Below are 22,656 nucleotides of genomic sequence, written 5' to 3' on the forward strand. Positions count from 1 at the left end.
GCCTGTATCAGTATTAAGTTCCACTACTAATGACACGTAAGAAGAAACTGGGGTCAAGGAGTGCTCTATTCAAGATATTTCCATCACTCCCAATGTTTGCTGTATTTCTTGCTTAACTGGAAAGCACATTTCACAACTTATCAAAATACGGATCACAACAGGAAAGCCCAATGTTTGCTGCATCTTCTGAATCCACAGGCCATCTAGACCATAGCGAATCACCACTGGGATTATTACTGAATGAAAAAGGCTTCAAGTCAATCTAAAACCGAGAAGCCAGTTCATCAGAGAGACTATTCTCACCCGCCCGCAACCACTGCAGAGTCTTCAGTTCAGTCCTGTAGGCCCTGTCAGTCTCTGACATGCTTCCACCTGGTTGCCTTACAACCAGACCCTGTGTTGGCGCACATGTGCTTTAGGCATTCATGCTGTCACTATTATTCAATTAAAACAAAAAAAGAAGAGCAGAAGAAACAACAGGGGGAAGCCCTAACTAAAATAGAAGGTGATTCAATTTTGAACGTGTTTCTGACTGGCAAGTAATGTGCCTGTAAGGAATATTACACCATGTCACAGTTTTTGACTGCCTACGACCCACAGCTGTGAATGTCTCCCAACAGCTCTACAAGCTAAAAAAGGGAATCCTGCTAATCTTGGTATAACACCGTGTGTGTGTGTGGATGTGAGAGAGAGAGAACATAAGCAACTAAAAAGTTAAGATAGGTGGTTATGAAAGTATTAATGAAAACCATGCACTTTACTAGTAACAGCCATTAAGTGATTTTAATATGCAGTTTTCTCTTGTGACAAGCCTGGACCATTTTTAAAGGTATTCATTGTCAGGCAAAGAGAAATTCAACCAATGAACCAGCAAACATCCACCAATCATTTGTTAATAAATGTGGTATCCCCCCCCCATAACTAACTTGCTGATTAAACACTTTGATAACAAAACCAACATGTTTCCCCCAGAAGATACATTCCAGGCATACCTTAAGGCCACAGTCCCAAGCACGTTTACTAGGAAGCAAGTCCAATAGAATCCAGTGGGGCTTCCTTCTCAGTTAACATGGAGCCATAAACTTTGCTAGTAACCTTACTTTATAAAAGACTGCAAACTTGATGGAAAAGAAATTGACCTCTGATCCAGACAAAGTTAGATGTCCCTATGGGAAGAACTAGAAGTTATGAAAGAAACATGGGGTCTCAAGGAAGTGTATGCTAACACTGATGGGGGAGATACTTATAGGGGACAACTGGCGGATGGAAGGTTATACTTAAGACTCCCCCCCTCCCCCAGCCACTGAAACTCCCTGTATACGAAGATGCTCCTTCTAGCTCAGTTCTGCCTATTCTGACTGGTAGAACCTCTCCAGGGCAGAAAAGGGTGTTTCCCAACATGTTATGCAAGATCGTCCAGTGGAGATGCCAGCAAGCAAAGTGCATGCTCTTCCTTTCCCTGATCTATTGCAAATACTCCCCAGACCCACCCACCCACCCAATTTCAGTAAATGTGGCCTAAGACTGCAATCCAAGGCACATTTACTTGCTTGGGAAGGATCCTCACTGAACAGAGTGAGACATGCTTTGGCGTAACCGGACCAGGCTGCGTGTCCCACTGAAAGCAATGGGATTCCAGTTATTCATGATTAACCTTGTCCATTGATTTCAGTTGGTCACGCAGATGGATCCAAGCCATTTTTATCCAGAAGCAAGTCCCATTGTTCTCCATGGAACTTCCTCCTAAGTAAGTGTGCTTAGACTGCAGTTTTGATAATACCTCACTTCAGCTGGCTTGGGATCAAAGTGTCTAAGACTATCATAATGTTGCATGAAGGGCTACACTTAATGCCAGCAAAGGAAGGGGAGAAAAAAATCTTTTTTAGTTATGGTTTAGTGTTCAAATCCAGCATTTACTGTTTATTGTAAAAATCACAATATACATTCTTTGAAATGTTCTATGAAATAAACAGGAGTGCATTTGCAACCAAAAAATAACAGGCAAATCTATATACAACTGATTTCTACCGTCTGAAATATAATCCATAGAGGTTGTTGCCGTGATGTATTTTAGGTAATCATATATGCACAATAAGCAGCTAAGGGAAATAATGAGAATGAGTTAATTAAACTTTCCAAAAGGATAGTTCGTTCTTCAAGGGAAAAAGGAAACTAGTATCATCAAAATGTGTTTTTTTCCTTAAAGGACAACCTTCAACTTAATGGTAACATTGATACCAACAAAATGCTTAGTAGTTTAGAAGAACACTTCTGCTGATCACAGCGGATATTCTTACTATGTTGCTAATTTTGGTGACTTTGTATCTCTCAGCAAGTCAACAGAAGAGCACTCTCCCTTCCCTATCAAAGCTCTCCCCTCCATACACCTTCAGTCTCGTCTGATAAGTTCCTCTAACCAGCCACACTATAATTTTAATAATGACAAGGATTTAAATATGATTACAAGTCTTCCCTCTTGTTTTGCTCCATCTAAAAATAATACTATTAGTCACTTTACATATTTTTTTTCTCCTTGCTGACTGCTAAACTAAAATACAGGAACTGAAATTTCCACAGGACCCTTTCTTGGCTGTTGTTTGTATGTCTCCCAAACCTGAAAACCTGTTTTTACAGCTCTGTGATACTCAATACATTGTCAACTCTGGACAGATTTAAAAAATAAATGTATATACATTTCAATCACACATAATAATTTCAGGCATAGATGTGTTTTTTTTACCCAGTTGTAAAACATACCACAAAGGGTAATTTGGTAAGAATGTGGCCAAAAGGGATAGCATTTCATAGCATCCCTCACCAGCTCCTTTGCTTCCCACCTCCAATACTCTTTTCCATTCCTTGTATCAAAATACCACCAAGTCATTCCCCCTAAGAAGTTACCCTAAAATTAGCTAGCTATGACTTTATTCTGAACTGATGACAATTATCAAATTAGGAGTTTAACTTTGGGGGGGGGGGGTTCTGCCCTACACTCCAAACAAAGCAAAACTCACACAGCAGAAGGGGGGAGGTGGGGGAGATAATGACCACCATTAATTTAAAGTTAAAATAAATGCCTCACGTGCATTCAAAATATCTCAAGTTTTTAAAAAGATTCACCCTTCACCATTAGTTTCACATAAGTAAAAAATAGTTTACATGTCACCAGACAGAACTCTTTATAACAGATAAAATATACAGACTTTGTTCAGATCAATTTATAGCGTAATATGCTCATCTTTTGTAGAAGTGATTTTTTTTTTGTTGTAGTTTAAATCTTCATGATATTTTTTGGTTTTGGTTTTTTTTAAAAAAAATCCTTATCTTGGATGTTTAAAGGTTTTTGTCAGCCTTTTCATTTCCAAATAAGAAGTACTTTTTACACCCCTTTGGATCCCTTTCTTTTTTTCTTACTCCCAGATCCCCACACATTTCTTTTCTCAAGGGACATTGCCCCCCTCCTCCCCTTTCTTTCAGACCTGGCAGGTCCAAACCAGTGGCTGCGTTTGGGGGGCGGGGAGCGCAATAAATATGGAGCGGCCCCCAAGAGATTTGTTTTGTTGCCAAAGCCAGGGCGGGTGGTTGGGTGGGCGCCTCTCTTTACAACCTGAAGGAGGCTTCGGAAAAGGGGTGCTGCATCTTGAAACTAGACAAGAAGCACTGCAGAGGCGGGGGCAGGGGGTTCACGAGGGACGGCGGGAGGCTGGGGAGAAAGAAATCATCGCCTCTGACCTCGAGCGACGTGCCAGGTTTTTTCTTTAGCTCCTCGCATTTCCTAAACTTGCAGATCTGGTGTCCCGTTTTGCGGTTCCTGCAACTGCTGCAGACGCCACAGTTGATGAGCCTCTTGCAAGGCACGCAGACCCCGCAGCGTTTCCGCTTCTTCTTGGCCGGGTTGCCCGCCCCTCCGCCTCCACCGCCGCCTCCGCCTCCTCCAGCGCCGCCTCCGCCTCCCCCGCCGCCGCCGCCCGCGCCTCCTCCTCCGGCGGCTCCCAGGGAGGAGGCGGCCGACGAGGAGGAGGCATGGCTCTGCGGGCAGTCCGCCAGGTTGGCGATCTGGAAGGCGCTGTCTGTGACGGCGGCCGAGGCCGCGGCAGGGGAGTGCAGGGCCGTCATGACGATGACGCCGGGCGGCAGCGAGATGCCCCCCAGCGCCGGGATGGCCGAGAAGGTCCCCACGCGCTCGGGCAGGTTCATGATCTCCGCCTCGGCGGCGCCGCACTTGAGCTTGTTCATGCACTCCCCGGCCAGCGGCCTGCAGTGCTCGGGGGCCAGGGGCGAGAGGAAGTTGTTGTTGGCCATCTGCAGGGCCGGCTGCTCGGCGGGCGCGCAGCCCGGCTTGGCCAGCCGCTGCGCGTCGTTCCGGTGGTGCAAGCCGCCGCCGCTCCTGCTGGCGGCGTGCAGGGACGAGGCGGGCGAGGAGGCGGACGACGAGGCCGCCACCGACGAGGCGGCGGCCGCCGAGGCTTTCCGGGCCACCACGCCGCCGGCCGCGGCCGCCGCCGGGTTGGGCACGCCGGCGCCGCCGCCCCCCGCGCCGCTGCCCCAGAGCATCGCGGTGGCGGCGGCGGCCGTGGCGGTGTCGCAGTTCCAGGGGGACATGCCGATGCGGGCGGCGGCGGCGGCGGCGGCGCTGGGGAAGATGGGGGTGGTGATGCGGGCGATCTTGGCGGCCTGCGGGAAGGCGCCGCCGTTGCTCTTGTAGAAGGTGGCGAAGGAGCGGTACCTCTCCATCTCCGAGTTGTAATCCACAAGGCTGTTGAGCGCGCCGTCGGGCAGGTGGTTCTCCTTGGGCAGCCCCGGCGCCTCGCCGGCCGGCCCCGTCTCCACACACACGTTGGTGTTCATGGTGCCCAGCGGGTGGGGGGCAGGGGGGGCCTGGGGCAACAGGGCGGGGGGGAAGGGGGGGCCGGGGAGGGCCAGGGGAGGGAAGGGCAGGGCGGGGAGGAGGGCCACCGGAGCCGTCGGGCGGGCCGGGGCGGGAGCGGGAGCAGGGGGGCGGGCGAGGGCCGGGGAGGGGCCGACGCGCTGCCCTCTAATCCTCCTGGGGGGACATCGCTGCAGGCGCCGAAGGGGTCTCAGGCAGCCGCGCCGCTCGCATCCTTCTCCCCGGGCGCCGCCGCAACTGAAAGAGAGAAAGTCGTTTCCAAAAAGGTGCACACGGGAGGCATTGTGTCCGCGGAGAAAGGGCGAAGCGCGCCCCAGCCCCGCGTGCAGGGGGGAGCCAGGCGCCTCGGTCCTCCCGGCTCCTTTGCATAACAATCAATAAAGACATGATCCGACCACCGCAGCCGCCTCCCCCGCCCGCCCGCGGGCTGCCTTCCCCTCACCTCCCCCCTCGAGTAAATGCTTTAATCGCTGGGAAGAGGGAGGGAGGGAGAGGTGACAAACGCCAAGGGAAAGGGGGCAATCGGAGTGCTAAACACATGCAAATGACACGGAGGGGGAAGGGGCTGGAAATCCTCTAACCAGAGGGCAGCAGAACATTAGGGGATGTGTGAAGAAGGGCTGCCAGCGCTGAGAAGCAGAAAGGAAGCTGCAAGGAGAAAACCACCAGGAAATTAGCAAATGGACTGCTTGGGGGTGGGGGGGTCTTACCAGGCGTTAAAAGTCTAAACTGCGAGCAAGCCCAGGGAGCCTACCATGCTGAATCTGAACCCCATCTCGAGAGAGACCCTGTCTCTTCAGTCCTTTGGAGAATTAGCAGCTGCCATCCTGTGTCCTTCTGTGTATTGGGGTCATTAGTTTGACTCCCAGCACAGCAGGCTCTGCTGCAGGGTCCCAAGGCCAGGTCCCTCTGGTGCAGGGGCAACCCCGTTGATGCTCTGGTCCTTCCCCAAACACTGAGTAAATGAGAAAAGGTATCCGGAGAGAAAATATATATATATATTCCCAGGTTTTGATCTAAGATCCTGCATTTGCAATGGGACTGAATATCTTGGTACTCTGGGCATGCTTTTCATTCAAGAAGCCACACAACTTTAGATTAGGTAGCTGGTCCTCCTAGACATATTCTGTTGTTGTTGGGTTTGGGGGGAGGTAGCTTTTTGGAAGGAAAAAAAAAAGGATTTGCAAGGTTTTCTGCTCAATACACTGTTAATATAATGGCATAATCTCACCAGTGTATTGCTTTTGCAATTGTGGATTGAAAAATACCAAATCGGATAGGCCATCCTTACAAGAGTGAGTGGGAGTGGAGTAGTTCCCAGCACAGAGGCATACATACTCTTCTGACCTTTAGGAAGTAAAACAGACCATAAACCCTAGCCACAAGATACTATTCTACTTCTTTGTAATTCCAAATGCGTTTTCTTCAAAAACGCTTTACCTCTTTTCATAATGTTTTGTTTGCTTCCAATCTTTTTTTTTTAAAGAAAAAGCACATATAAATAGAAGAGCAGGCTCTTAGGCGCTAAAAGGGGCCCCAGGTACAGCTTTCTAGCTCAATACCTTGGCCTGAAAAATAGTTATCAATTACACTAATTACTGTCATAATTAGACTAATGAACCATTTCAAACCCTTCTTCCACCTACAAAAACTTTGTCCAAGGAAGAAAATACACTAAAAAGGGGGATGGGTGGGACTGAGATCAAGGAATTCAAATTATGAAAGAGGAAATCTGGAAAACAGAACCTCAGCTGGAGTGGGAACCAGCATCGAAAGACCCTAATCAGACAAGAGCCACCTCTGCATTTTCACACCAGGGGAAAAAAATGAAACCAGTCCTCCCTGTAGAGATCTGGTGGCAATGAGGTCTTCTCCCTACTGGCTTTAAAACAAAAAAAAGCTAAACACCAGAGAATCTGTCTAAAACTGCCTTTTTAAAAAGGAAAGAAACGTAACTTCAGGTCTATTAACTGCTTAATATCACTAGTTTTACTGATTTGATGTGGCTCATCCACTCCAATGAGAAAGAACAGCGGTAATTTCAGTCTTTAAAAAAAAAAAAGGAATACAGGCTGTAAATGGAACAGGCATTGGTGCCCCATTTTCATAGCATTTAAGTAGCTTTTCTCCACAAAAGCTCTCTTTTTGCTACCATTCCAGACTCCCCCCCCCTTCAATCCTCCTGCAAGGTTTATTGCTACCAGAAACGAGAAAATTATGGTGCCCACCAACCAGGTCATTATTGTTTAATCGATACATCTCTGGAGCACCGAAGAGGTGTCTAAGGCGCCACAGCTGATTTATTTCTTTTTAAAATAAAACTCTAGCCCGTTTTTTTTTAAATTAATTTTTAAAAAGATTAAGCCTCCTTGATGTTGCTTGCTGCCTCAGCCAATGTGACTGTACATGTTCAATATTGCATGTCTGCTCTTCTAGAGACAGAAAGATCAAAGGTCATATTTAACATTCAGGAGGAGGGGCTGGTGCAGATTAATTAATAAATTAATACAGTAGCGCCTTTTATTGCCCAAGCCCTAGCATTCATCTACTTTAACAACCCCAGCGGTCCAGGAGGCGGAAAAAAACAGCGAAGAAGGGGGAAGGGAAGAGAAGAGGGAAAAAAGAAAGAAGAAAGATCTGAAAAAAAACACACACACAACGATCACTTACCAGTCTCTGTATTGGGGGGGCTTGGATTTGCAGACGCTTAACCCGCCTGTCTGTCTTTAATTAGTTGCACATCACTCCCTAACACAAAGAAGAAAGGGGTAAAAAAATAGATCTCTCCTGATGCGTCTTTGGCAGCTCCTCAATTACAACTTTGAGACTTGTAAACAAACTGTAAAGGGCGGCGAACGGTGGGGTGGGGGGGTCGGTGGGAAAGAAAGAAAGACGCCGATCCACTAAGCAAATACCTGTAAGTGGCTTTTTTTTTCTGGTTGCAGAGAAAGGAGGAGGAGGAGGGGAGGGGGGAGGAAAGAGCAGGCACCGAGCGTGTGTGTGTGTGTGTGAGTGTGCGTGCGTGCGCGCCTGGCTGCTGGGGGAGCGCCGGCTGGCTGGCTGGCGGTGTGCGCGGTGGTCTCCTCTCCCTGCGCGCCGCGCTCCGGCCGCCTCTCCAGTCGCTGCGTGCGAGGCAGGCAGGGAGGGAGGCCGCCGGGGGAGTCTCTCCCCTCTCCCCCCGCCCGCGCGCGGTTGGTGCGTGTGTGGCTGTGGGGGAGGGGAGGGGAGGGAAGCGAAGGGGCGGGCGGGGGGCGAGGGCGCGCCGGGAGGCTGCGGGGCTGCGGACACCTCCGGATGATTGGCTGCAAATTACACCGGCAACAAGAGGCGCGCACGGGCCGCCGCTCCGCTTCGCCTCCCCGATCTCCTCCCTCCCGCCACGTTGGGCCGTCCCTCCTTCCTTCCTTCCTTCCTCTCCGGCTTCCCTCCCTCCCGCCTTCCCTCGCTCTCCGGCGGAGGGAGGGCAGCGCTGCCTGGAGGCTCATTTGTAAGGAGCAGCCACTTGCCGCGGACTCCAGCCTCTTTATTCCCCATTAACTTGCCTCGGTGCGTGCGTGCAGAGAGCGCAAGGGAGGTCGGGGAGGGGGAGGGGGAGGGGGAGGGGGAGAGCCAGCCAGCCAGCCAGCCAGCCAAGAGAGGCTGCGAGGGAAGGCAGAGCCGCAGAGCGAAGGGGGAAGGTCCGGGCTCGTTAGGAGGCTGCTTTGCAGGCGCGCCCCCTCGCACCTCCTCCGGCCCCCTCCGCCGGGCTTAACCGTTTGCAGGCGGGGGGGGGGGGGGCCGGCAAGGGAGACGCTCTCGCTCGGCGAGATCCGGCTCCAGTCGCACCTTCAAGAACAGCTGGATTTCCAGGAAGCTCGTTTCAGTTGTGTAGCCGTGTTGGTCTGCAGTGGAAGAGCAAGACCCGGTCCGGTAGCGCCTTAAGGACCGGCTAGATCTCCAAGATATGCGCTTCCGAGAAGCAAAGCTCCCGGAAGGAAAGCCGCTGGCCTTTAAGGTGCGCTTGGACCCGGTCTTGCACTTAGATTCCCAGAGGTCCCTTCTTCAGATACTTTTAGGGAACACTCCTAAACAGGTATAGGCAGAAATAAGTCCCATTTTATTCAATGGGGCTTACCCAGGAAAGTGTTCTTGGGATTGCAGCCTTTGTACCAGAAGAAGGGAGCTCTGACTCTCCAAAGCTCATACCCTGGAAATCTAGTCGATTTTCAAGGTGCTACCAGACTGAATCTTGCTCTTCTACAGACCAGTACGATCACCCACCGGAAACTCTCTCTTGCTCTGGAGAGGCTTTTTAGACCAGAAAGGTGGAGATGACAGAGAGGGAGGGAAAGAAAGAGAGAAGGCGCTACTCGGGGAGGGAGGGCTCTGCCTGGCGCAGAAGTGAACTCTGAGCTAGAAGTTAATGAGGAAGACCCAGCAAGTTAAGTTGGGCCAGCCCCAAGCCCAGAGGAACCTTGCAGTTGGGGTGATGGAGCCCAGAAAGCACTTGGGCAGACACTCAACTGCCTCTCATGGAGGAGCCACAACTTCCTGTTGTGCAGGTGAGGGCAGAGAAGTGCGCTTGGCACAAATGAAGCTGCTGGTGCAGCCGACTGGCAGCCACAAAGCTCCCCACCGCCACCACATGGATGCCCTTGTGGTCTACACCAGTGTCTCCTTTCTATGCAAGGACCTCTGGTTTTATTTATGCGCTTTGCATGTGCCTATATGGCAACCAAAAGTTAAAGGCAGAGCAGGAGGGGTGGGAGAGCAGTTATAACACAAGCATACCTTGCACACATTATTTCATTACCGCCAGGGAGAGATGTACAAATTAAATCAACATTATTTAAAAGGTGTGTTATCAGTGCCTGGATAGGAGACTTGGGAATCCTGCATAAGCCACCTGGGGTTTCATGAGGGCAGAACATAAATGCAATCAATCGAATACCAGCACAAGCGGGAGATTTAAAGGACTGTGCAGGATAGGTTTATCAAAGACTGTTGGCAATGGCCATAACAGCTAAAATTGCATCTTCCGAGTCCAGAGGAAGTATCTCTCTCCCCACTTACCAGGTGCTGAGGACAGACAGTGGGAGGTGCCCTGCTTGTGAATCTGCACGAGGTCATGGCTCCTCTTCTATAAATATAAACAATCCAAACCCTTTTGCACTTTTTATCCGATGCCCCAATCCTGTTGATTGTACTTACAGTACATAATCTGCCTTGAATCTCAGTGAGAAAGGCGGGCTCCAAATAACCTAAATAAGACCTCCCAGGCAGGCTCCGTCTGCTGTCGCTATTCATGCAGTTTGGGTCATTCACACAAGCAGCCAAGAAAGGTATAAATATGGACCCGCTTTTAATCAACAGCCTGATCTCAAATCTTATTTATATATTTATTTGCTTCATTTATATCCCACCTTTCTCCCCAATGGGGACCCAAAGCAGCTTGTCCTCCATTTATCCTCACAACAACCCTGTGAGGTAGATAAGGCTGAGAGGGTGTGACTGGCCCAAGGTCACCTGGCAAGCTTCCATGGCACAGTAGGGATTAGAACCCGGGTCTCCCAGATCCTAGTCCAATGCTCTAACCATTACACCACGTTGGATCTCAGTGTGAAAGCTTCAAGTGCACAACTTTGATCAGTTGTCAGAGAAGGGAAAGGAGGACTGCGCCAGGCCAACTGCCTCTGTTCTGAAGAGTTCATCAGCTGTGTCAGCATTTCTCAATGGGACCCACTGAAGTGACTGATTGGATAGAAGAATCATGTGCACAGTAGCTATTTGCATGTTTATGCTCCAGCTCTGAGTGCATACCCAGAAATTTGTAGATATAGCACCCCCCAGTTGGACTGGGACAAGCATATTTAGGGCCATGCGGAAGCAGAATATCACATGCAGCAACTTGATTCTCTAAATGATGTGTCCTATCTCTTCACAGTAAAGGAGCCAGTAGCACGCCCACTGGTTAAAGTACTCATGGGATAGATTTCTTAGCCAGAAACATCATGAAAATAAAAAACTTTGCAAGTCATTGCACTTTTGATTCTAGCCCCACTTTGGCATAAGTATGTCAAGGACGAGGGTTTTTTTTATGGGAAAAGAGGTGGTGGAACTCAGTGGGTTGCCCTTGAAGAAAATGGTCACATGGCTGGTGGCCCCGCCCCCTGATCTCCAGACAGAGGGGAGTTTAGATTGCCGCAGCGGCGCGGAGGGCAATCTAAACTCCCCTCTGTCTGGAGATCAGTGGGCAGGACCACCAGCCATGTGACCATTTTCAAGAGGTTCCGGAACTCCGTTCCACCGCGTCCCTGCTGAAAAGAAGCCCTGTCAAAGACTTAGAGCTTGGAGGAAGTTCTTGACAGATGGCGTTGGTGTTCAAGGCTACGGATTCAGCATAAGGAAATCGATGGCAGAGAAGTGTGGAAATGAAATAGTCATTGTCTGGATCAATTTTAAATTGTGCATTAACTCAAATTTCTATTGCTTTTGTAGGGGTGTCTGCATTTCTATCATAGTCAATACCTCACAATTTCTTGTGGTTTACTACATGTATTTGTTAATGGTCTCCCCTCATACATATACACACAACAGATTCCTCAGCAGCTGGGTCTGTATAAAGAATAGGATTCTAGTCCTCATTTTTTTTGCCTTTCCAGAGGAAAATGACTTGGATCTCCTAATACATCACAAACCACATTTGTATAATCAAACACTGATATACAGCGCATAACACTGTAACAGTAAGGATTACAAAGACAATCAGTTTCATTGCATTCCATGAATATGATCATGGAAAATCCTCAGGGGATTTTTACCCCATCTGTCTTACTCTGAGGATTTGATCTATGGTACAAGCAAAAGATGGATGCTGTGGTAGAAACCACCTTCTGCCTATGGAGTCCTGTGTACCAATCCATTTTGTACAGACACAGTCTCAATATCTATTGACTGTTCTTTTTTTAATTATTCTTACCTAGACACAACACAAATATATGTCATTTAGCGTGAGCTACTAAAACAGCTTGAAAAATTAAAACAGAAAAACTCCCATCAGCCTTCTCAGCGGGTAGGTTGTTGAGGATTTCTTTGATATATAAAATTTACGTTTAATCATTCTGAACAATTAATAAAATTGTTTAGAAAAATAGTTTGCTGTGATTCCCCACCCTCACCTCCGAATATAACAAAGGCTAAATATAATCCAGTTCTCATTTATGAAGCTCTTTATAAATTGACACAAATTGAATCTTTTACATGACTTTTTCATCAATGGAGGAAAAAATTGTGACTGCTCTTTGGAAAAAAACCCCACAATTTAAGCAGACAGGCATGGTTCAGATGTAACACTGAACCATGGCGTTGCTACTACGTGGTCTTGGAGATTCTTGGTCTAATATGCTCTCTTCCCTTTTTTCTCTCCTATGCACAGTCATATAACAGTGGTTTGATCCTGATCTGGAATCCTGATTTGCAGGGGGAAGTTGCAGGCATTATTTATATAACTGCAGACTATGGCCTGCTGTGAATGAAACGGCCAGTCAAGAACTACCAAATCTGTTTGGGACAGAGTTTTCCTGTATTTTAAAGCGCAGATCTGCTAGGCTGGGGGATGCTATCAAGTCCAGGTCTCCAGATGGCGGCCTCCCTTTGCAGCACAATCCCGTTTAATTCATTCAGTGAATGTTGACCTGGTTCAAACTGTGTCAGGGGCTGTATCTCAATGATTTCATAAGACCTTTACCAGCTGCCCATTTCCTTGGCACAATTCAAAGTCTCAGAAGCAGCGTCTATTCCCTGGTTAAGATCTTCATCAGAGAGCCCTCTCGGTGGGTCCACATTGTTTGAGGTTGGAAGGATTAGCACTGGAGAAGAAACAGGGTTTTCTCTGTGGCAGGAGGGGCCCTGGCTCCGTGGCTCAGAGCACTGGCTTTGCATACAGAAGCCCCCCCCTCCCCGGTTTAATCCCCAGCACCTCCAGTTAAAGAATCAAGAAGGAAGTGGGGTGGAAGGTCTGGGACCCTGGAGAGCTGCTGCGAGTCTGAGCAGACAATGCTAACTTTGATGGACTGATGGTCTGGTTCCACATAAGGCAGCTTCACGTGATTGTGCTATCAAGTCCAGGTCTTGGACTTGATAGCACAATCTTGAATTCACTACAGAGATTCACTAGCCACCAAATTTATTGCCCATTTGGCTCCAGGTGAAAACATTCTTATTTCCCCAAGCTTTAGGTTAGCCTCCCCACCAATTAATTTTTCTCCAGAATCTCTTACCCCTCAGGTCAGGTTTAGTTGGGATTTTCCCATTATACTAGACTGTCCTATGCTCATGTGTCAGCTGTTGGGATATAAGGCTTTTAATAGTATTTTTTAATGATCTGAGTTTTAGATATCTATTGTTTTTATGCACCAATTCTATTTCTTATTGGCCTATGTTAATCCTTTGTGCTGCTGGGTCCCTTTTGATTCTTTTATGTGCTTTTAATTGTCGTAAGCTGCCTCAGGCGTGGCTTCCTGGAATGTGCGAGATATAAATGTTTAAAATAAAGAAATAAATATTGCCAATTAGCTGATATCCCACAAGCTGGGGGGTGGGTGGGCTTACCAGCCTGAGAATCTCCCAGGCTCATTAACGTAGTGGCAAACCATGATTTGTCTTTATATCTGAATGATGCTTCAGGCGTCAAGCTATGTGTACAATACCAGAGACTTGCAAATTCCCTCCCTTCTTCCTTCTTGTATGTCAATTTCCTCCTCCTTTTCCAGAATGATCTTGCCATACAGATTTCTGTTAAGCTGTTTTGTCCTGGGTATTCAAAACAGGACAACTGCACAGAGGAAAGGGTTAACCTTCCCCCCTCCCCTCTATTGTGGTTCCAATCAGATTCTCTTACCCCCAAGTGATTTCTTTTTAAAAAATGTAGAGATGGGAGACCTGATCAGGGGGTGTGGCATATGCAAATCAGTTATGCCAATGACACACTTCCGGTGATGGCAAGGGGCGTGGCATATGCTGATGAGTTATCCTAATGAGTTATGCTAAGGAGTTCCTCCAGCTCTTTTTCTACAAAATGACCCCTGCTGACATATATTATTAACTATTTCCAGCCCAAATAGTTACAAGTTTTGCAACACAGTTCAAGCATTACTGATTTTGAGGGTGCTTCACAGAACTCTGGTGCAGCTGCCTTTGAGAAAACTACGCATGTGACTGCTGTCTTAATAGTGGACAGATTAATAATGGAGCTTGAATCCGATCACGTCTATGGGACATAAAGAATGAAAGAGTATTCTTAGGCTCTCTGGGCCCAAGCCTTAAAAAGCATGAAGGGCTTGAACTCTAGCCTTGTGTCCTAAACTATGTGGGTTTAATTGTGTTTAAGATCTATGATAAGCATTACAACTTTAACTGACTATCTTGAGATTGAAAGAGTTGTGGCAAGAACGGAATTAAACTAAACTTAAGTAACAAGGGCTTTTGATAGTTTTATTTCTCTGGCAAGTTAAGTCACAGAGGGCCAGATTGAGCCCTTCCCTTGTACAGGCCCCAAGCCTCTAGAATTTCTTTCCAGAGGAGGTTAGAAGAGGCCGTTCTCTTGTCAGTTTCCATAGGGAGTACAATAACTTTCAATTAAGCACCCTGCTGACAAGTGTTTCCTTTATTTTTTGATGTATTGTATTTGGTCTGTTAGGATTTTTATTTCTAGTGTTTCATGGTTAATTTGTGGATTTTTTTTCATTTTTGCATACATCTTGATTTTAAGAAAAGCAGTGTACAAATGCTGGAACAAATAGATGAAAATTTTTGCGGCTTCGGGTGCTGCCTTGGTGTCTGAAGAGTGGTCTGTGCTCTAGTTTTCATGCTCCAGTCGGATGTTGATCAATGGGGTGGGGTCCGTCACCCAACAACTTCCAGGGCACGGCCACCTGAGGCTTGCTGTGCTAGCCAGGAGTAATCACTCCCTCATCGAAGAGAATAGTGAGGCTTCTTTGTGAAGCACTACACTACTATAGAAAGATCCCTCAGATTGAGTTTAATGCCCTTCATGAAAATTTATATGGGCTCTTCAGCCCATATAAGAATCATGATATCAGAACTTGGAACACAGATCCATGCCAGGGCAGTTCCATTGAACACAGTCACCCTGGTCCACCTATTTCCTGTTATGCACACAATCTCACATGGGACTCTTCAGTACATGGAGAAGAGGTCTTGACGTCCATGCATGACATGGGATTAGTTTCCATGCAGAAAAGCAGAACATCTGCAAAAATACAGGTCAAGACGGGTAGCCGTGTTAGTCTGTCAGTAGCAGTAGAAAAGAGCAAGAGTCCAGCAGCACCTATAAGACTATCATTGAATGAAATGCTGAATGCTGGCTGAATTTTAAACATTTTATTGGTTTTATGGAACATGTGATATTTATTATGGTTTTAAATGATGTGATCTGCCCTGAGGGCAGAATAAAAGTCCTAAATAAATTAAATTAAATTTGTGGTAGGGTATGAGCGTTTGTGAGACACAGCTCATGAAGAAGTGAGCTGTGGCTCACTGAAGCTCATACCCAACCACAAATTTTGTTAGTCTTATAGGTGCTACTGGACTCTTGCTCTTTTTTACTGCTGCAGGAATACAGGATCTGGATGCATTCTCTTCTCTGTGTCCAAATATGCACAGATGTACAAAGAGACAGAAGTCAGGAAGGCTTTTCATCTCTGGCCTCAGGAAAGAAGCTTCTGCTTCCACAGTGAGTTCTGAACTGCTCTCTGCCTCGGACCCGGGTGTTGGTCTCTCGCAGTTGCTGCATCTAGAATTACACAGGTGCAGTACTGTTCCCAGAATCATTTTTGGATTGCGTTCTAATGGATACATTCTATGCAATTCAGGTTTGGATTTGGCCAGCTCTTTTACACCATCTTGTGCCACTCCCCTCCTTACTACAGCTCCATTCCATTCTGTGGACATCCCATAATCCCCAGCAAGCCCTATTTGGGTGGTCAGAGAGGACCCCTGCTAGCTTCCCCTCAGCTGAAAAGCTGGTTGGATCTACTCCACTGTCAGACCTTGCAGGGCCAACCTTGGTTAGTAATTGGCATGGGATACCTTCAATGAAGAACAGGATTGCAGAGAGAGGCAATGGCAAACCACCTCTTTTAGTCTCTTGCCATGAAAACCCCACCAGAGGTCGCCATAAGTTAGCTATGACTTGACGGCACTCTCTACCACCACCACTTTGCCATGAGCTACCTTGTGTGTAATTTTAAAACTGAAAGGCAGAATAGGAGTTTTTCTAAAATAAAATAAATACACACTGATCTGTCCTTATTGGGGGGCACATATGCCCAGTTTTCTCTATTTTGCCCTCATAGTCTCTGCATTCTAAATCCGTGGACATGTTACTGCTTTCCTCTGAATCCTCTGCAGTTTGCATGTGGAAATGAAAATTGGATATGGTAGTCTACTGGAGAGCTAACTAATACTGACTACAGTGGAATCTTCTCTGTCTTATTTTTGATGCCCTTTTTAATACCAACCATGCAGCAGCCTTTCTTCCTCAACAGCACAGAGAGCTGTTACTTATATGCAAATTAATAAATGTATTTCTCTGTTCCTACTAGTAACTATGAATTACTCGGTTCAGATTCATAACAGTGCAGTAATGAGCTCCTTCCAGAGCACACTCCAGGTAAGAAGACACCAGCTTTGCATGTCAAGGTATGTTCTTTTATCAGAAGATCAGTGCATCATCATCATCATCGATATAGATTCTGTTTTCCCTATAGCCTCTTGTCCATTATTAACAACATAAGTTAACTCTTCAATGTTCTTCTAATTCACAGACATGCCACATGCATGGTATTATTCAGAGATGATCAAGGGGCACCCTGTTTAGTGATATGCTAAAACACACAGCATTTATGAAGGGTGTGGATTGCAGAAGCAATCCTAATACTGATGGGTGATCTTCCTGTAGCTTCAATTTAGAAAGGGACTGATCCATTACAAGCAATGATGAGGTGCTGGGGTGGGGGTCTTGTTTTGGAGAGTTCCAAAATTGCTCTTCTGAACCCACAACCCCACCCGAACTGCCCAACTATGGTAGCAGCAATAGCTGAGGCAGGCAGGAAAAGATATGAATCCACCTGTCTTCTTCCCAAGTGTCTCAAACAGAAGAGTCCCAGACACTAGGAATGCTAGGAAAGTAGATACTGAGTGGGGTATATTTTTGTTTCCCCAGTGGGACAAATAGCTCCTTGGGGCTGCTTCAGGTTAGGAGAATAGTATGGTGGGGAGGAAGGCTTTATTTCCCCTTCCTGCAGTGCCACAGTCCTGATCCAACTGGACCACCCACATAGCTCAAAATCGAGTTTGAAAAATACTGTGAGAGGCAGAAATGTGCACATTTCATTTGAAATGGCCTAAATGTGTTTTAATTGAGTTGTCCTGTTCTGAGTTAAATTATTCAATATGTTTATATTTTATATTCTTATTGTTTTATATTTGTATGTTTTATTTTTGCTGTACACTGCCCTGAGTCCTTTGGGAGATGGGCGGTATATAAATTCAATTAAAGTTAAAGTTAAAGTTATGGCTTTTGGGCTCTTTAGTTCCTGATGGGCAAGTCTTGAAGATGCTGAGAGAGCGAGAGGAACAAGAGAAATGGAGACAGAGGGACACTTCCCTCCTCCCAGTTGACTACCATTGCCTGGTATAGCTAAGTGGGGTTGGGAGAAAGGAGAAGGAGGAGGGGGAAGAAGAATGGGAAGCAACTGAGTTGGAAAAGAACGCACGTGCGATGCTCACCTTCGTATTGAGAGTGAACATGAAGAGCTACCAAGGCTCATATTCTGAGCATTCAAACTTGGGCAGCATCACTAATCCTAAACACACCTGCTGGTCAGCCAGTTGCTTTGCAGAAAGGGTGTTCTGCTGCACTACTTATTTTTTCTAAGATGTATATGGATAGTCAAGCATGGATCTTGCAGCAGCTCAAGCACTGAATCCTAACATTTGAAACAATGAAACCACCTAAATTATATATATATTTTTAAACCTCACAATATTGATGGGTCAGCAGCAAGTCAAGTCCATTGCATCTATGAAATATCTGCTTTCAGAAGACAGATTAAAAACCCTCCCAAATGAACGTTTTAACCATGGCCTCCAAAATACCCAGTAAGCTGGCTAGATGAATGTTGCTTGGTAGGAAGGGCTGCAGTGCAGAACCTGTTCTGCTCTTCATTGCCTCCAATGCCACCGTCAACCAAAACAGAGTCCCTCGAGTCTCCCTCATATGATGTCAGATCACTCCTTTAGGTCTCCTTAGCCTGGACACTTGAATGCCCAGTCAAGAACACCTTTTTGAAACAGGCTTGGTAGCTGGGGAGCTGATGCTTCTATGCAGGGCTTTTTTGCAACTGGAACGCGATGGAACGGAGTTCCAGAACCTCTTGAAAATGGTCACATGGCTGGTGGCCCCGCCCCCTGATCTCCGACAGAGGGGAGTTTAGATTGCCTTCCGTGCTGCTGAGTGGTGTGGAGGGCAATCTCAACTCCCCTCTGTCTGGAGATCAGGGGGCGGGGCCACCAGCCATGTGATCATTTTCTCTGAGGGCAAACCACTGAGTTCCACCACCTCTTTTCCCAGAAAAAAAAGCCCTGCTTCTATGTGACCCCAAGTGTAATGTTGTCCCGAGGACTCTCTCTTGCTAATAACCTGGTTGCCTCATTCTGACCCGATTGAACAAAGGCTGCCACAGGCCAATTTCTCACAAACAGCAGACAAAGCAGATTGCCCTCTGCCTGGACTGTACTACTTCAGAACTGGAGTCTCAAATGAGGGTCAGCCATGAAAAAAACATTCCTACACATCAAGAAAAGAGTCAAGGTAGAATTCTATGTGCTTGGTGGGGTTTTTTTAATGAAGGGTCATTCCCTCACGTGACACAGTCTGAAGTAGTATAGTCCAAACATTGTTTTACCACCTTTTTGGCATTAGTGATATCTAGGCACACAGCATTATAACAGAGTGTTGTAGAACAGGAAGGGAAATACCAAGTAAACATTGTGAAAAATATTTAAATACTTTGAAAAAATTACTTGCGGAGAAGACACAAGTAAACTACCTTGATTTAAATGTGATGGATATGGAATTCCAAACTAAATTCCACTTTTGAAGGGTCTTTCCCCACCTCCCCTGCCATTGCCCAGGCAAATATCTTCTCAGTTCGCACATCCCACTTACCCAAATGACTGACTGCTACAAGTTATCACAACTCAGTGGCTTCCAAAGGAAAATAAGCAACTTTTCACCGGACAACTAAACAGTAAGTGTTTTCACCTGCTGTGTGAGTGCCCTTCCATTCCCTGCAAATGCTTATTAATGACAATACTGGTTTTATGGCATCATTACTGCACCGCTGAGAGGCGCCCTAAGGCAGTGATTCTCTGACCAACTTCTTTGGTGGTCTCAGTTTGCAGCCATCAACACTTATTAAGTGCAATGTTTGTTCTAACAATCAACCAGATGCATAAAACAGGTGTTTGACAAGGCAGGCGTTAAAGCCTGGCCTATTTGGTGTTTGGAGCCCTGCTTTGTATGCATGTGTGTATAAGAGTTTCACATTCATAAAGTGGAACTCGATAACAAGGTATATTGTGGGGTGACTAACGTCAAGGTGGCTTTTAGGAGGACATTGGCTGTGAGCCATATTTGAGTCTTAGTACCTTAAAGATCAAAAAAGATTTTCAGGGTACAGGCTTTTGAGAGACAAAGCTCCCTTCATCAGATACAAGCAGGAACAGAGATCCGTGAGTCTTTATATCCCACTCAGGATGTGGGAAATTTGTGGCAAAGAAGGGAGTCTAGATGCAAAGACATAATGGTACAGTGCAGCTTAGAGCAGAAATTAGCATCTGTAGTGAGATAAGGAACCTATGTCTTTATTTAGCCCTGGGGAAATAGGCTCATGGATCTCCAATTACTATCTATATCTGCCAAAGGGAGCTTTGACTCACAAAAGCTTATATCTGAAAATATTTTTGGTCTTGAAGGTGCTTCTGGACTCAAGTCTTGCTGTTCTCCTAAAGACCAACAAAACTGCCTACCTGCACCTTTGAGCCATCAGATGACTTTGGGCAACTGTGAAGACAGGTCAGTTTTCTCAAACATCTTTTCCTGATGCATATGCCACTTGTACCTTCCTGTTTGGACTTTTCACTCTACAGCATGAATTCCATGGAGGATGTTCACAGAGGAAAGGAATTTCTATCAGTGGAACATGACGTTTTCACTCCTCTCTCCTGCTGCAGCTGGTCCTGGGGGACAGAGGACCCCCAGGAACAGCATGAGAGAGGAGCCAGAGGTCTGCAAGGGAAGGGGGGAAATAGCAACAATCTCCCATCCATGGAAATTCACTGTGGGACTCAATCCTTTGCTTGATGCAACTTTACCCACCTGCTTTAAGCTACAGTACAAAGGAAACCAAAGGACAGAGGTCCTTTTAAAACATTGTATGCTGAGTTTATGAAAAAAAGGGTGAGGCATTTCATATGAATCAGAGCCAGACTTCAAGCCATTTTATGCCAGAGACACCCGTGTTTATGGTAGTTGCATGAAAGAGGACGGGTGCTACTCTGAATGCTTGAACACCCACAGGATCCGCTCACATTCCTCTTGCCAGTCATGAATAATGAGTTGACCACTTGACAGGTGGTACTGCTACCTGCTAGTGGTCTGGCCCTTTTGGTTGGGCCACTCCACTCCTGTTGTAACAGTCTGGCAAAGCACAATGCAATCTACAGCATTCCATGCATGTGTGCCATCATCCCCCAATGAGAATCCTACTCCCTCCCCTCCTGCACAGATGAATACCAAGCAGCTCGGTTAGTTGGCAGGTGCTCTTCTAGAGCCCTGTGAGTGTTACATCAGCACCACCCCTGTGCCATTCAACTGCCCAACCCAACCATTGATCCCAAAGGGGAGTCCATCCAAATCACTGTACAGATGGAGGGGAAACTTGCAAGGCAGAAAGAGATGGACCACTGCACAGCCACAGTGCCATTTGGCAGCTGTCCGAGGCCATCTGCTCAAGGCCACTCATAGGCGGTTGTGGCCATCAAGCACAGAGAGCTCATTTGCCACCTCTGCTTGCCACAAGGCTTGTGTCATCCCTAACAGAGACATGTCTTGCAATATTCATGCATATGCTGTGGTCATGAGCTTGGGATCAGCAATGGTTTGAGATTCCTTAGTGCATATTAACCACATTTTGGGAGATACACATCTCCCCTTCAGCTGTTATCATTGTACTGTTTACCAAAGCAAATGCAAACTACTGATTAGATCATCTAAAAAAGATATAGGGCCCTAACCTGGATAGCCCAGGTGAGCCTGAGCTTGTCAGATCTCAGAAGCTAAGCAGGGTTGGCCTTGGTTAGTAATTGGATGGGAGACCTCCTACAAAGACCAGGGTTGCAGTGGCAGGCAACAACAAATCACCTCTGCTAGGGTCATGCCATGAAAACCCCACCAGGGGCTGCCATAAGTCAGCTATGACTTGAGGGCACTCTCCACCACCAAAGGGCGTGGGAGCCCTGTGTCATTCTCTGGAATCTCTGTTTTTAACAACATCCTTGCACACAAGATGAACCCACAGAAAGGAAGTGACAGAGACCAAAGAGCCCACAGCTCAGCAGGCATCAGGTGGCTGAAAGGGCCAATAGCATTGCACCTGATATTTCACATGTGCTGATGCTTTCAATTCATACTTCCATCTCCTGGTGTGAGATCACAGGCACACAGGAAGTGAGGCATTCAATATACAGCAGGTACAACTCATCCTCTGTCAACATCTGCAGGTGGGTGTGCCATCACTTAGCTGAATAATGATGAAGGGGTCATCTTTTTAAGTCCACCAGCATATTCTTTTGTTGGGAAAATCAGGTAAATTAAAGAGCAACGTATCTGACAGATCCCCAGTGCAATTATTTTGAAAGAAATATAGATTCAAGAGAAGACAATTGCAAGGAAGAAGCAGGAGGGAGCCTCAACCCTTTCCCCATTCACTTTCTCTACTCCAAATTGCTCATTTAGGAGCATACGGTATTTCAAGAGAAAATGGGCATGGGTGCACTGAAAATGGGTAACCTGGATTTTTGAGTCTATTTGCAAGCACCACCACATCACTCCTTTGCACTGCTGTGGTTTTAAATAGGAACAATTTATAGCAAGCTTCAGGGTCACTAAAATGGTAATTGTCCTACAGAAAACTTTAAACCCTGTGTATCAATGCAATCCTACAAAGAGTTGCTCCAGTCTAAGCCAATTTAAAACAATGGTGTTTAGACTGGAGTAACCTCACTTAGAACTGCTCTGAGATCTCTGTTGTTTATCATCTATATGATATCATGGGCTGAGGTCTGAGTTCTTTGTCCCTCAAATAATACTCCTGACTTTACAGCAGTAGAAAGTTAGAGATCAGAAGGGTATGCAAAACAGCAGTTTTTATTTTTTTTATTTTTGTTTTTAAAAAAATAACTGCAATCTGTTCTATGGTTGTTGCTCCTAGCTACTGCTAATAATGTGCTGTGCATTTTTAAAGAGCAGACCCACCCCAAAAAAGGAAATTGGCTAGCATCTGTCTCAATCAAAATGCAAAAGTCATAATAAGGCAACAGCCTTTGAAAGAAAGTCAGGAGTCTGTTTTCTCTGAGTGTAGATTTTTAATGACTGAATATAGAAGATCATAGTCATTATATAGTTATTTATGAGGAAAGCATCA

The 22,656-nt window shown here is 46.4% G+C and overlaps 1 protein-coding gene across 2 annotated transcripts in view; it reads right to left on the reverse strand.

The window, feature by feature from the left end:
• CXXC4 (CXXC finger protein 4) overlaps window positions 1-8,467 on the reverse strand; it is a 60,374-nt gene extending 51,907 nt beyond the window's left edge. Inside the window, exons 1-3 of one of the 2 annotated variants that reach the window (XM_054990649.1) lie at window positions 7,804-8,467; window positions 7,559-7,636; window positions 3,733-5,125 (exon numbers count right to left, since the gene is read on the reverse strand). In XM_054990649.1, the coding sequence (XP_054846624.1) occupies window positions 3,733-4,848 (1,116 nt within the window). In that variant the 5' untranslated portion in view covers window positions 4,849-5,125; window positions 7,559-7,636; window positions 7,804-8,467. Of the gene's footprint in view, window positions 1-1,892; window positions 5,126-7,558; window positions 7,637-7,803 lie in introns of those variants that run through there. The other variant, XM_054990648.1, reaches the window with a different exon arrangement.
• Between the last annotated feature and the right edge of the window lie 14,189 nt (window positions 8,468-22,656).

Source organism: Eublepharis macularius, chromosome 10, assembly GCF_028583425.1.
Source record: "Eublepharis macularius isolate TG4126 chromosome 10, MPM_Emac_v1.0, whole genome shotgun sequence".
NCBI classification, from domain to species: domain Eukaryota; kingdom Metazoa; phylum Chordata; class Lepidosauria; order Squamata; family Eublepharidae; genus Eublepharis; species Eublepharis macularius.